At 36.2% G+C, this 15,904-nt stretch overlaps 1 protein-coding gene across 7 annotated transcripts in view; it reads left to right on the top strand.

Moving 5' to 3' along the window:
* The window catches only part of RALGAPA1 (Ral GTPase activating protein catalytic subunit alpha 1), a 128,076-nt gene that overhangs the window by 55,990 nt on the left and 56,182 nt on the right, over positions 1-15,904 (top strand). For all 7 annotated transcript variants that reach the window (XM_082762552.1, XM_082762548.1, XM_082762551.1 and 4 more), the window contains 8 exons: positions 272-465; positions 591-689; positions 793-948; positions 2,524-2,652; positions 3,698-3,823; positions 4,553-4,611; positions 8,173-8,281; positions 15,500-15,610. In XM_082762552.1, coding sequence (XP_082618678.1) covers positions 272-465; positions 591-689; positions 793-948; positions 2,524-2,652; positions 3,698-3,823; positions 4,553-4,611; positions 8,173-8,281; positions 15,500-15,610 — 983 coding nt within the window. The remainder of the gene's footprint in view (positions 1-271; positions 466-590; positions 690-792; positions 949-2,523; positions 2,653-3,697; positions 3,824-4,552; positions 4,612-8,172; positions 8,282-15,499; positions 15,611-15,904) is intronic.

The following is a 15,904-nucleotide window of genomic DNA, read 5'->3' as shown; positions in this document are numbered from 1 at the left end:
AGTGAGGTCCATCAGATTAGTATTAGGGCTGCAGCAGTGACCTAGATTATTACTTACGGAATGAATATAAGAAACAGAACTATTCTTTTAGAGAGTTTGAAAGTAAATTTATACATGTAGTTAAACATTTTTGAGATGGCTTAATGGGTAAGAAATATCTTGCTCTAAAAGCCTTTTTCCCTTTGGTTTTAAGAAAACTGTATGTAATAGTTATAGCAGAACTTTTCTTTCTCTGAAGTAGGTCTCACTGTACTTTTTTCTTCCATTACAGAAACTAGTGAATTTCCCTCAGAATGTTGCAGTGTGATGGCTGGGGGAACACTTACAGGATGGCATGCAGATGTTGCTACTGTGATGTGGAGGCGGATGCTAGGAATTTTGGGGGATGTCAACAGCATCATGGATCCAGAAATTCATGCCCAGGTTTTTGATTACCTATGTGAACTGTGGCAGAATCTGGCCAAGGTAAAAGAACGGAACATCTTCTCCAAGCTGACCTGATTGGTCAGGATTTTCAGAGGGAAAAACCATCACTGTATATATTTCCCTTAAATGTTTTTATCTTTTTGTTTTGTTTTTGATGATTGCAGATAAGAGACAATCTTGGTATTTCAACAGATAATCTAACTTCACCATCTCCACCAGTTTTAATTCCACCACTAAGAATTCTAACACCTTGGCTGTTCAAGGTAAATTTGAGCACTGAGCAGTGAAACAGAAGTAAAAAATTGTGTAATGTGTGTAACTTACTTTTGTCTTCTATGAATGATAAACACTTTTCTAAAACTGTAGGCAACAATGCTGACTGATAAATACAAACAAGGCAAGCTACATGCTTATAAGCTCATTTGTAAGACAATGAAGCGAAGACAAGATGTATCTCCAAACAAGGATTTTTTAACTCATTTCTACAATATAATGCACTGTGGACTTCTTCATGTTGATCAGGTAAGTTTAATTATGATATTGAAGTTAAAATAAATAGAGCTAACAATTAAGTTGTTTTGTTGGGAATACTGAATGGATTTTAGCTGAGTAATTTAACTTTGTCTTTAAAAATAGTTACATGACTGATCCTTTTTACAAGCTTTGATAACTGGCCCACATGTTCTTGGTTGTAATCAGGAATGCTTTTTTTTGTAGTCCATTTCAAGCAAATAAGAGGGTAGAAAGGGTACTCTTTCTTTTTTTACTGATTGTATGGTACAGATTGAAGCATACAAGAATGAAGGAAGTAGATCTCTCTAATGTCTGCTCTTCTTCTTACTTGCTCCCTGATGTAACAGTTCAGCTAGTGGAAGAGTAAATTGTGCTCACTATATGTCTGGAATAGTTTATTTCTACAGCAAGTATAGGAACCAGCAAAATGAGACATACTAAGTATATTTAATTGTGGGAGGAGATCTTTATAAGATTTAATATGAAAAAGTCTGAAAATACTGTACGGCTTACACATTCTTTTTAGAGGTGTACATCAGAGGTGGGAAAAAGTTGTTTTTGTGACCTTTTTAGATGAGCACTTGAAGGTATGGGGAGAACAAAGGTTCAAACAGCCCTGGTTTTTTAGCTGGGCTAACCAAAACTACTTTAAAATTATTCCACAGACAGCTATAGATAGGACAGATCTCCTATCTCTGTCCTCTAACAACTACTTTACTCTACTTTTCTTACTGGATTGAAAATCTTCATATAACATATTGCCATCTGGTTGGATACCATTGTTATTGGAAAATTATGTGGAGGGGGAAAAGGGTTTCCTTTTTGCCTAATCTTGGGATGCTTTTTAATACTGATTATATTTTACACTTCTTTTAATACTTTGGAAGGGAATGCATCATGTACGTTATTTTAAAAACTGCTTCACTAAGTCTACAATCACGTAATATACTGTGTTGAATAACTATATACCAGGTATGTTATAAAACACTTTATTATAATTCTTCTATGGTTCCATAAAGGATATAGGTAAGAGCTTAATACCTTTCTAAAAGTTATAGTCAGGTGACACTTGTTGGAGGGGATTTAAACATGTTGTTAAGAATGTATGAGCAACTTGATGTAGTGAGTAGTATCCTTGCCCATGGCAGTGGGGTTGGAACTAGATGATCTCCAAGGTCCCTTCCTATCCAGCCATTCTATGATTCTATATAAGAAGTGGTTATCTCACTATCTCTCCTCTGTAGATATTTAAATGAATTGTTAGTCATCTATTAAACTGTTTAAATGTAAGTGGATATAAGATGGGACGTGATGCAAAGCTGGTGCAATAGTGTCCAAAGTTAAATCTAGCAAGTTAATCCATAAAGTATACCACAGCTTACTTGTATTAATATGAATATTCATGAGGAATATATCTTTTTAGTGCTACACCTTCCTCAGTAATGAGAATTTAGAGTGTCATAATTGCTCCAATGAATTTGCATGCTTTTTTATTCTCAAGCTTCAGTAAATACCTGCCTTTTTCATTCAATGTTCATCTTCTTGACATTCTTCTTTTCCTTTTTTCCTTCTTCCTCTTGCAAGGATATTGTCAATACAATCATCAAGCACTGCTCTCCTCAGTTCTTTTCACTTGGTTTGCCTGGTGCCACCATGCTTATTATGGATTTCATTGTGGCAGCAGGAAGAGTGGCAGCTTCTTCTTTTCTCAATGTAAGTGCTCATCAGATCATTCTCATTTATGGGCAAATAGGAAGGATATGAGAGAAAACTGATGAATATTTTTCCTTGGCTAGGGGGTTCATTAATCTCCATACGTCAGTGTAACAGTTAGAAAATACAGGTACTGTCAGTGCTTCGCTCTAGAACACTACACATGCAAGTCCTCTACAGAAAATGTAATGCAAAGAATACAAAAATTACTGTAGAAACAGTAATTTGGGAGTCCTAGAATTTATGACTGCTTTAAAATGTTTTAAAATAAATGTCCATTTAGACTGTAACTTCATTTTAGAAGTATGTATATATGTGTATATAGATATACTTGTATACTGGGTGTGTATGCATGTATAGATATATTTCTATATCTAGTATACACATATATATATGTATATGCACACTGCAATGACTTTCATACTCTGGCTCAAGAACTCATGTATCTGATATTGCTGGCCTTTTCAGATGTCTCTGATATTGTTCCCTAGGCATCTTCAGCCTTGTATGGTGATACTGATATGATTACCTAGGTTTTGTTGACCTTGCATGACTGTACTCTCTCAAAGGTCCACAGTACTCCCCTCCAGTTGTCAGCAACTTTTGGCTGTTTCTCAAATCATTCTCCCTTTAAATCACCTATGAAATTTAGCTTCCCTTAAGACACTATCAAAGCTGACCTTTGTCATCTTCTTACACCGTTATCTGTCACATCCAGCAGTCTCATGTCACATCCAGTGATTTTCCACATCCAGTTCAGTTAGCTTAACCTAAGACCCGAACCTAGTTAGCCGCTCAGTCATTTGTCTGTAGTCCTAACAATTCCCCCGCTTCCCTTCAACCGGCTTGGAAAATGGGAACAAGAAGTGTGCATGAGTAGCAATCCATGGAGCTATGGTCTCAGTTTACTCAGCTTTGCAGAATTTGGAGAAGGAGAAAGGAGATAGCTGTGCAGAGTTTCAGTTATTGTTCTTTATTAAGGCAGCTAGAAATGTCACCTTCCTGATTGCAGTAAGAATACTCCTCATATTTATTTTTCTTTCAGGCACCAAGAGTTGAAGCACAAGTTCTTTTAGGATCTCTTGTCTGTTTTCCCAATTTATATCACGAACTACCAGCTCTTCACCCAAACATTCCGGACATTGCTGTGTCTCAGTTTACAGATGTTAAGGTAGGAAATTAAGTATATGTGGATAGTATTCAACCACCAAGTATATTTTTAATATGATGATGTTCCATGAAATATTAACTACAATTTTAAGATTCTAATTTTTTTCACAAGTCATTTCAAATAGATTATAAGGCTTAAGACTACAAAAAATCTTGTAAAACTATATGCTTCTAAATGTACTGACTGTTTACTTGAGCTTCATTGAGAGGGACAGTTGAGTCCGAATTCTTCCTGACATTGTTCTTAAGGCACTCTTAATCATTTCTTCTGCAGATATTTCCAAAGACTTCTTTAATTAATATAATTTTGATTGGGAAGAATATGAATGTTTAATACCTACCTCAAAGAGACCAGTAGATACTTTGTGTAATATCCTTCATGGCTATTCACAGAAGCTAGCTTTAAGGGAGATAATTTTTTTGTTTGTCTGTTTTGTTTGATTTTTTTTTCCCCCAATGATACATTATGAAAATATGTTGGATGAACAGTTAATTAGCAGAAATTAGGACAGTAACCTGTGGAATATTCTTGGGGTAGCACAATAATGAGCATTTGGGACAGATGAGAAGCTTGGAGTAGAAGCAAGCAAACAGTTTGTCTGACCATAACTCTAGAGACTCATCTAAGCTATGTGCCTGTGTGTGCTGTAATAAAATTCTAATTTCCTAAGATTTCATGTGACAGAGATTTCATGTGGCAAATCAGTGAGTATTTTCATCTTTGTTTTAGGAGCTCATAATTAAAACTGTGTTAAGCTCAGCAAGAGAGGAACCATCTGGTCCTGCACGGTAAGTCATACAAAAAAGAGCTTCTACGTTAATAGCTATATACATGTATACGTGTATATATACAGAGAGACAGTAAAGTAAAACTTTGTATGTATTTTATTCATGTTTTTCTTCATCACTATCAAAACTGTCGTCCACCATGTTAATTCAAACTTGTTTGTAGAGATAATAAAAGACATTATGTGTCAGACCAGAGGTTGGTAGTCCTTTCTCTGACAGTGGATGATAGAAGAAGGTATAAATATGAGTAAGAGCAGAAGCCTTATGCTCTCCCATGCTAACCTGTTGTTCAGCTCAGGAATTTTCTGCACTAGAGGGGCACTTTTGAGTTTGATTAAGGCCAAGATTATTTATGAAGGAGGTACGGTTATCTTTTATTAGACCACATTATTTGGAAAAACAGAAATAATCCAAGGAACTTGAGCTTTTCTTTACAGTATGGAAGTGAAGTAGAGAACATAGTGCTAAGCATTAAACTGGGAACAACTGCTGTGATGCTTAAAGCCTAAGCACATTCATCAAATAGAGAACTTCAAAGAAGATAATTACCATTCTTCTTTATTGTTTCTTAAATTATTTAGTGTTTTGTTCCTCCTTCCCAGTCCCCAGAGTTACAGGGTCCTGCATATGAGATTGGAATGGGAACCTGTAATCTGAAGAGCACATCTTAGTGCTTTGTGTATTTGGATAGTGTCTATATATGTGCTCAATTAATAGATTTTTACTGAAAGAAAAAAAAAGTAAAATAGGGGAAACACATGCCTGAGGAATGTTACAGAAAAAATAAATTCATTGCACTTTAAAATGTTTTGCTGGAAAACCAAGAGCAGTTTTCATTGGCCCATTTATCTGTTCTTCACTTGAGCTGGTAATATCTCCCAACGCACGCAAGAAAGCGAAGGGAAAGGATGTCCTGAGATAATTTTAATTTTCATGTTTTTTGTTTGTTTTTTGTTTGTTTTTTTAAAAAAGAAAAAGAGCTCAAAAAGCATAACACTCTCCATTCTGCTTTTGAAAAAGGTGTTTTAAATTCAGATGGTTCAGAACATTACTGCTTATTCTGTGGCAACTTCAGTTCTGGCAGTGTAGCTGGGAGGAGAAAAGGAACATTCTGCATGTCATAATACCCTGTCTGATGGTGAGGGTTTGTATATAGGAACAGGAGGCACGTGTGCATGCCTGACCTTTCAGAATGCTGAGCGATTCTGCCCCCAAACTGCAGAGTTGGAGTACTGTATGTAATGGCATTAAACAAAGATTAAAAAGGAATAGATTTCCAGTGTCTCTTTGGGATATCTGTGTCCTTTTCCTTCTTCTGGGAGAAGGATGGGTATGTCTTCATTGTGGGGAGAATGATGTTTCCACAGCTTTTGAACAAGCCTCTCTCTTCAGAGGCAGTTTATCCACTGGTTTCTTTGGGGAATCATCTCTCTGATACCATCTGCTTCACAGCAGTACAGAGTTCACCTGTGTTATGGTTTAGGTTACATTCAGGATATGCATTACCGTTCTGCCGTATCATCTCGGTGACTAGTCGAGACATAATTGTCTTTATAGTTTCCTAGCAGATCAGTTTCATGGAGCTTAGGTTCATAGCTTTGTATATCTCTAGCAAATCTGAGTGCTGTTATTGTTACCCAAGCTATGAGTCTATTCCTTATCTCTTCCACAGAGGCTCAGTGCCCTGTGTTACGTTGCATACTTGCCCCAACTGAGCTTCAGGGGAGTCAGTTATCTGAAAATGCATTCTACTCTTAGATCTCCATCTGTAAAGATTAATAACTGTGTTAGTCAAATTCTTCTCCTACTGCTGACAGTCTGAAAAAGAAGCCTTAGGTTCATCATATAAGTGTTCATCTCTTCATCTTCTTATGCTTTTAAGGCTGCGACTCTGCAGTCACAACATTGTAGGCACACAACTACGCAGCTTTTCAGAGGCTACTCAAAATAACAATAGCTACCGTGGTGTCCTTAGTAGAAACCTCACAGACTCCTGGATATTTTGCAAATCAGTGTGTGATCAGATGTAGAATGATTCTCAGTAGTCTGAAGAAAACTTTGAATTAGTAACATGGACTTAGAACTGCCTCCTCTTCTATATACTAAAGGTTTGTTTTCTGATTCAGCTTACACAAACTATGATTATTGTTCTGTATGTGCTTTGCTCTTATTTTCTTTTGTTCAAAAAGTATTGAAACACGTCTTGTGGAAACAGCAGAAACGTAGATTAGGAAGGGACTATGAGCATTTCCATAAGCTCCTCCTTTTCTGAGGCAGAAGTGTATATAAAACATTTCTGGTAGTAGTTTGCATAAAACTTTCTGAAAATATTCAGAAAATTACAAAGAGGAAAATTACAAAAATCTTAGACTTCCAATATTTAACTTCTATGGTTAGATAGTTTTTATTACTGGTATATAAGAGAATTGTTTACTGGAAATCAAACTCTTCAGTGCCTAACTATGTCAGAAGATTTCTTATTGTTTCCTTCCTTAATTGTGATTTAGAGTCAGTGAGCTCTTCAACTTTTCTTCCTTAAGTAATATTTCCCCAAAACCTTCCTCATTTTTGTCACTTTTCTTCTGGACTCCCTCATTCTTGTCTTTATTCTTAAATTGTATTATTCAAAATGGAGGCAGTATTGCAATTGTGCTTTCAGCAACAGTGTACAAAGCAAGCATCTACACCCTCATTGTTGCACAGAATTCATTCCAAGATGTATTTTTGCAGCGTATTAGCAATTTAGCGATTCTTTGTAGATTTGAACTTTTTTCTGTACTATACATCTTCACAGACACTTCTGTTTCTTTTTCTATTCCAGCATATGATTTTCCCTTCCCAGATCTAATGTTTAGCTGTTCCCATGACTAGCTTTCTTCTTGTTGATTCTTGGATTGCTCTCCAGTTTTATACAGATGATTTTGGATTCTGAAGCTGTTTCCAGAATATTTGCTGTCTGTTTCAACTTGTTCACATCTTTAGTTTTATTTCTGTCGTCTATATTTTATAACTCAAATTATTAGTAAAAGTACTGACAACGCTTGGGCCCACAATAAGTTCCTTTATGGTTGGCTTTTGAAATGACCCACCAGTTTGGTTTTATATCATTGGTAATTGGTAAAGAAATACGTACAAACTCTCACACTGGGGAGGAAGGATCTCCAACCATAGTTTTTCCTTTGTCTTAAGAAAATACTTCTTAAAAATAAAATATTAATATTAATTCAAAATATTAATTTAATAAATTAAAATGTTTAAAAGAAATAAGAAAGTATTTTGAATCCATAAAGCATATAGAGATTCAGTGGTACTTAATTGCTTTTAGATTTTCCAGTTTGTCCTTTTTCCTTTCTTGTGTTTTGACAGGGGTAGGTGGGATTTCTAACTCATTTTTTTACAGTTAGAAGCTACAGAATTTTAATTACAGAATTTGTTTAGTTCTTTTAGTAATTAAAACAAAATATTTATTAGGTTTTAGCAGGGCATGTCATGAATCATAAAAATTATGCATATTTTTGAAGCATGTTTTTCAACTCTTTATCCTCCGCCGCTGTTTTGCAGATGTGTTGCTCTTTGCAGTCTTGGTATTTGGATCTGTGAGGAACTAGTTCATGAATCCCATCATCCTCAGATTAAGGAAGCATTGAATGTGATTTGTGTTTCTTTAAAGGTGAGAGACTAACAATTTTACAATGTACATTATCTTACAGATATATTGCCTGTTCAAAATCATGATGACATTTTAGCATCCTTACTTCACAGTCTCATTTTCAGTTCTTACAAAAGCATGAATTCAGTTTAATCGTTGGATTTCTAAACTCTTAATATTACCTGTATTATAATTTACTTAAGTTTGGAGGAAATGGTGTGCTGCAACATGAGATAGTGGATTCTGTTTAATGTATATCATTAGCCACTTCACTGTGACCTCTACCCATTGGAATATAATAGTCCATCACTCCATCTTCTCATAAATAATCCTTGCAATTCAAGTTTCAACAAAAGCACTGCTGGTTTTGTCTGACTTTGTCCAGCTATACCCACATCCTGTACCCAAGGTTCCATCAGGGCTCTCTGTATCTCTTTGTAACTAGCTGACTTCTTGCAAAACATCGAGGACTCTGTGGTGGGCTAAACTTTCCTAAGGGTCAAACTCCCAGCTGCTCACACATTTCCCCCTCCTCTATAGGACAGGGGAAGAAAATAGGATGAAGAAGCTTGTGGGTTGAGATTAAGACAGGGAGATTGCTTACCAATTACTGCCATGCTCAAAACAGACTCAACGTGGGGTAAATTTGTTTAATTTATTGCCAGTTAAAATAACTTGTATAGTGAGAAACAAAGATAAAAAGAATTAAAACAACACCTTCCACTGCCTCCCCCTTTCCCCAAGTTCAACTCCTTCATTCCCAGCTCCTTCACCTCCACCTATTCCCCCCACACAGAGATGGGGGATTGCAGTCAGTCCATAACAGTTCCATAATGTGGGTCCTTCCCCTGGTTGCAGTCCTTCAGGATAAATCTGCCCCAGCATGGGCTCTCTATGGTCTGCAGTTCCTTCAGGAAATATCCAGTGGTCCTGTGTGGTGTCCTCCACAAGCTGCAGTGCAGATATCTACTCTGGTGTGGTCTTTCCCACAGGCTGCGCTGGTGCCTCAAACATTATCTCCCTTCCTTCTTTTCTGACCTTGCTGTTTGCTTTTTTATTTTTATTTTTATTTTTTCCTCTTCCTTTCCCTCTGCCAGGGTGGCATTTTTGCCCTTTCTTAAGTACGTTTCCACAGAGGTGCCACACACTTGGCTGGTGGGCTCCACCATACCCAGGGGTGGGTCTGTTTTGGGCCTGTCTGGGACCTGCTGTGTCTGTGCAGTCCCTAGCCTATTCTCACAGAGGCCCCCCTATAGCACCTCCACTACCAAAATATTGCCACTCAGTATGGATCCCTACAAAGACACTGGAATGCAGAAGTGTCGGAGTCTTTCCTGCTCCAACATTTAGACATCATCTGTCTAGACTAGACATGGGTGCCCAAGGAAATCACATTCTCTACTAATTGGCATCCTGTGTTCCCCAACTCTGATGAACAGTACTGTTGAACCCTCCATGGTACATTCTCCTGACCCATTACAAAACGGAAAAGCCAAAGCAGAGATGAAACAGAGGAAACTGGAAGGAATCCCAGTTTTGTGAGCCATCTGCCATCATATGCAAAAGACCTGTCCTAAGCCAAGTGAATGCCTCGTGCTCTTTGGTTGACAGAGCAGAGCATCCAGTGTAAGAAGGGGACAAGGAAGAAAGTGGAAAGGTGACAAAAGCTGAGGGCAAGCAGAATTTTCCCAAAGGTTCTCATGCTTCTTGCTTACCTGTCCTCGTCTTGCCCCCACCAACGAAATCCCATTAGTATCACTTCTTGGGCCTCACCAGATGTTTAGAGGAAGGTAGAGTACTTAAGCTGTATGTTTGGAAGCACTGGGAAGATGTTTGATTTCCTGTGGTAAAATACTTTTCTGTGCTCATTACCAGACAGAATCATGTAGGACCTGTTAAAAAATCTGAATCCCAAGAGAGGTCAAGAGTTTGCATCAAGTTTCTGTGGTTATACCACCTATTGAAAGGGAATAATGAGAACTCTAATTTGGTGAAACATAGAGCTGTTTTTATGGTTATTTTAAAAATGAATTTCCAGGTTTTAACAAAGCATGTCAAAGGAGATCACTTATCAATTGCTGTTGCAGGCAAAACAGGGAACTTCCAAGTTGGGGAAATGAATTTACTGCCAATTAAAATAAATATTTGATTACCAATTTGGTTAGAAAAAAAAAAAAAAAGCCAAAAGCATTAAAATACATAGGTAAAATGCCTTTCCTACTCTGTTTCCCAATCTCAACTTCACTCCAAGTTCTTCTCCTCCTCTTCGAAGTTATCACTGCAGGTTACAGTCAGTCCCATGAGCAAGGCACCACACATCACAAGTTGAAGGGGTGTCTCTTTTCCTTCTCTCTCACCCTTTTCCTCTGCTCTAGTGCGTGCTCTCCAAAGGCTGCAGGGAATATCAGCCCTGGGACCAGCTGTGTATGACAAGGAGTAGCTCCTCACCTCCTACTACCAACACCTTACCACCTAAACCCAATGCAGTGGATCTGAAAATAATTTGCAAGATAAAATTTTACAGTTTCTGGTAGTCATTGTGCCATTCTGCACAAACACCTTCACATTACATTATTGAAATCTGAATAATTTACTGGCTTGATATTAGCTGTTTTGTTTGAATTTGTTGGACATGGCTAGCATGCAGTGATTCTCACTTAGAAATGCAGCTTACTCACATATAGCTTGTTCATTGTGGTGCAATGCCTATAAAATGTTTCTGAATAGATTTGCTGTTATTTGTCTTTTGCAACTGACAAATCTTCGCTATTCTGAAACTAGTGTCACTGGATTTCAAGTTTAGTCTTGAGATTGTGTATTGATGGTAGTACATCAACAGCTTTCTTTCATCATCTATGTTAAGAGGTTGGAGTTTTGGGGCTTTTCTGTTTGTCTTTTTTCTTAAACAAGTGCTTCTGCTCTTCCATTGTTTTGAATACCATTCCCTGTTAGTTAATGTTTTATGAAATAATTAGAATATCAATAAATACATTTTATAGCATTTTACAGGCTTGCATTCATGTTCATCAACAGTAACTTCAAATTAAATATTTCCAAGTTTATTTTCAGGAGCTTTCTACACACTTCTTGTTTACACCAAAACTCAATATAGTCTTTCTGTATATGTGTGTTGATAAAAATTGGGTGTACACATGTTATACATAGTTTGTGCCAGATGTTGCTGACTAACTATTCTTTTCAGCAAAGAGAATCTGAAAAATATCTTAGAAAATCAGCTGATGACATCCCATGAAGCAGGATTTGAGTCTGCTTCTAAAATGGATTGCTTCAGGGCTTTTAGTATTAGTCTCTAAATTGCAATTTCCTGTTTTGCAAAATCACATTCATGCTTTGCAGCTTTACTAATTTTCTCTTCCAGGGTTTTCCCCTCGCTTTTTAATATCCCTTAACTAATTCATTTTACCAGGTTCCTGTGCAAATTTGGTATTAAGCCAATGACACTGTTATCATCTTACTTCTACAATTTATCAAATTTTTGAAATATATTTAATCCTGACATTCACAGTGTTTTCTCCTATTTTTCTTTGATGTGTTTATTAAACCAATTATTCGTATCTCATCTGTATTAAATATAAATTACTTCTTGAATGAGAAGACAAAGGTGTTTATATTTCTACTTTTATCCAGGGCATGCTGGCTTTTCTCCCATTTTGAGCAGTGGTATAAACTCACAACAGAACTTAATCATGAAATGATTAAATATATATCATGGGAAAACAAATTAATTTGTTACCTAAGCAATCTCTTGGTTTTGAAATACTCAGCTATCTGAACTCCAAGAATTTTCTCAGTTTCAGGATAAATGAATGGATAGAGAGCTATAGTCCTAGTCCAACCTACTGATAATTACAATTGAGCAAATAATATTAAATATAAATGTTAGCAATGATTATATGCTTATTTCTGAAATACAGAAGTTATTGTCAGAATTACAATTGAGCAGCTCATTCCAGTTCTCACCAAACTTCCCTCAGCGGTGTGGAGATAACTGCTGTAGCTGTGTTAACCTCTGCTGAAGTCTGAGTTCAAAGGATCCTAACCAGCCATCCAGACCTGTGCATCTCATGATTAAATTATACTCCTCTCAAAAGTGTTGCAGATACACCACAAAAATATGTTGTACAGGCTTAGTTGAATGAGCACTAAAATAGTTTATTTGCAAGTTTAGACAATGTTAAACTACTTATGTGGCATCCAGAAACTAATGGGTCCTTGCAAAGATTAAAAGTATGTTAAGACTTACCCTTCTGAGAAAAACTCTGTGAGTTTTTCACTTATCAAGCTAAGTGCCATTGGAAGCTTCTCTTATTCCCATTGAGTAACTTAAAAAAATACATCCACAATTACACTACTAAATATAAAATAATATAAAAGTAGTGAATTCTTATGCTTTATTAAACATCTTTCTGAGGTGGAGAATGGCTGGTGGATTGTTCATTGAATTGCACAGCAACTTTTAGGCAGCTCTGAAGGTTCTTGGAAAGAATTCAGAACAGAGTAGTGTGAATTCAAGGGGTTGAATTGTCCTGCTATGGAACATAAACTTGGTGCTGCTGCTTGGATTCAGGAGAAGTGTCCTAGCAGGACACACAGGTGTTTGTCTGTTCAGAAGTTTCCTTGTATTCTTTTGAAACATGGTTGGTAGACTGTGCTGGGACAGATTTCTGAAGTAGATGAAGGGTTTGAACAGTTTGGGACAATCTCTGTATAGGTAAAAGCTTCATACGGGGTGCTCTTTGCATGCATAAATCTTGAAAAATTCAATGCACAAGATTTTAGTTTTATTCATGTTCATTATTTTATACCTTTCAGCCTTACAAAAGGAGTCTCCAATACTCCAATACCTTGTTCTCTTTTTCTTTAAAGAAAAAAATATTTTCTCTCCAACCAGAGAACAGAAAGAGATTAAATAATTTGCATGAAACACCACTTGAAATCATTCACTTAATTCATTTTAGAGCCTGATGACCCCCTTTTTTATTAAAAAAAAAAAAAAAAAAAAAAAAAAGCTCAGTTTTTATATAGTCAACAGCTAACTGTACAAAGTCTCTAAAAAGTGTCTGGGTCTCTCAGGCAATTTTTCTTAAATTCACTAATCTGGACATTCTGCATTAAGATACTCTGGTTTGACCACCCATTCTGTCTTCTTCAGTGACTCTGGGGTTTTCTTGCAAGCTTGTAAGGATATTTCCAGCAACCTGGATTTGATCTCAAGTTCTATAATCAAATTGTTGCACTTTCAATTTTATTTAATTTTTTTGTTGCCTGTTGAGCTTGAACATTAGAATCTGCACTCTGCTTACTGCACTTGCATGATGTACCTTCACGGAATGGAGAGAGGCTGTTTTGTGAGGAATAAAAAGTAATGGTGTTCTTATCGCAAGCTCTGGGAAGGCTTGCGGATGTAAGATGTCTGCATTGTTTTGGTTCAATAACAGCAGTAGTAGGGAACTGTGACCACTGAGAAAAAGAAAACAAGAACACTGAGAACAAGAATTAACTAGCCTGTCTACTTTCTGACTCTGTGGCTGTCTTATAAGAGCAAATCACAGTCTTTATTTATGCTTCCATGCATATTAAATAAAAAGTGTTAAAGCATGGTACTCCATACTTTTGCTTGTTTTTGTACCTTTTTGTCTTCTTTTCAAGACCTTAGATATAAAATATGATAGCTCTGCTTTGTAAGAAGCTTGCTCAGGGTAGAGCTTTCTTCCAGTGTATTTTTCACCCTCACACTTTTGCCATTCAAAAATTTTATTCTGCAATCCTTAATGTTCGATTCAGGCTTTGTTGTCCAGGTGTTTCAGCTTTCCTAAAGCTTTTTTTTTTTTTTTTTCTCCCTGTAGGTTTGTAAAATATTCCCATCTCTGAAAGTTAATAGCACTGGACTGATTAAGAACACATTCTAAGAAGCCAAGAAAGTAGATCTAACTATTTTTATAACATAATTCTGACTTAGGAGGTAGGCACTTAGCCACGCTGTAGCACGCATCTGTGATAGTTTCACTGCTAAGTGAGATAAAAACAAGTAACCTACATTATTAGTCTTTTAAGAAAGGAGGAATTCTAAAGTTACTCATCACAGAAATAGAATAGGATCTTTCCTAATTAAAGCATGGATTGCCTAAGTATTTTCTGTGTGATTTGCAATTCATCGGAAGTATGGTTTGGAATACTGGTTTGGAATATGGTTTGGAATATGGTTTTCAGCAAAGATACAGCATTTTTTTAAATTAAGAATGTATTTGAAATTCTTCCATTCCCCATATGCTTGGGGCTATTACAAGTAATTTATTCTATGAATTTTATGCCGTCTTCTAAAATCTGTAGTTTTGCTGTGCTAAAATAACCATTTTGAGTGTATCTTTAGCTTAGATTTGTAGGATTTTCACGTCCTAGATGAATGAGATTCACTTGTAAAACTGACTTCGTCATTTGATGCACAGCTTAGTGTTTGAAGGCAACTATAACACAGGAAGAAGCCTCAGTTACATGTCCTGTGTATTAACAATTCAGAGAAATATAACCCTGTCTCTTCTTTTTCTTTGTTTTCCCTCTTAGGAGTCTATTGCAGTGTATACATCCACTCGCAAGACTAGAGATTGTAGGCTAGATTGTATAAATCCATTCACGTCAGCCTCAACCCGCACAGTTAATTTAAGCAGTTTAGGAACTGTTTAAACCAGGCTCCAGTGCAGCAACATTGTGCTACCTTTAAAAGACAACACAGAAAACAGGAGTTAAGTGTAGAAGTCAGGGTGCATGCAGTTTCACTCAGACTAGTACTGTACGCAGCAGTCATTAAGACTTGGCTGTTGACATACCTTGGTTCTCAATAAAGGCCTCTGAAAGCAAAATCAGATCCTTGTTTTTTTCAGTGATGTGTTAACATTAATAATCATGCAGGTACTATGAAATTAATTTGTTTGTTCTGGCTTCTTGGTCCTATACTAACCAGTCTGACATTGAACTTGGAAAACCTTTCCCTCGTTGTGTGCAGCTCACTAATTGTCTGTTCCAAAACTTTGATGTTAGCTGATAACATTATTTTATTCCCTTTATATTTTGTAAAATGTGTTGTGTTTTTTTTTTCCTGTAATAAGGTACATAGGGAGCTAAATGTATAAAACTGTCATCAGAATTCCTGACCAGCTTACCAACTAGCATGCTATTACATGAAATCACATAATGTCATTACCGTGCTGTGTTCTTTTCTAGTTTCCCAATAAAACAGTAGCCCAAGTTGCCTGCAGTATGCTGAACATGCTGATACATTATGTGCATAGACTTCAAGTGTATCAAGCTGATTCACCTTTAAGAATTATTCAAGTAAGTAATTTTTATTTTTTTTATTATTATTCTTTTAAATTTAACAGTAAAATGCATTTTACTAAAATTAAAATACCAGAATATTGGCAAGTATGTTTCACAAAATTAATATAAATATAATCTTACCAAACATTAACAGTATGGGTTCACATAACACTTGCTAACTTCAGTATTAACATGGAAAATGGCTATATAATGCTTTTTTTCCTCCAGTACAATTTTGTCATTATTTACATGAGCCATATTGTCAATTAAGTCTTTTATTTATATTAAATATGGGTGAATATGTATGTT

This window comes from Aythya marila (assembly GCF_965140915.1).
Source record: "Aythya marila genome assembly, chromosome: 5".
Classification (NCBI taxonomy): domain Eukaryota; kingdom Metazoa; phylum Chordata; class Aves; order Anseriformes; family Anatidae; genus Aythya; species Aythya marila.
Note: the sequence above shows the minus strand (reverse complement) of the source record. Positions and strands in the feature narration are given on the sequence as shown.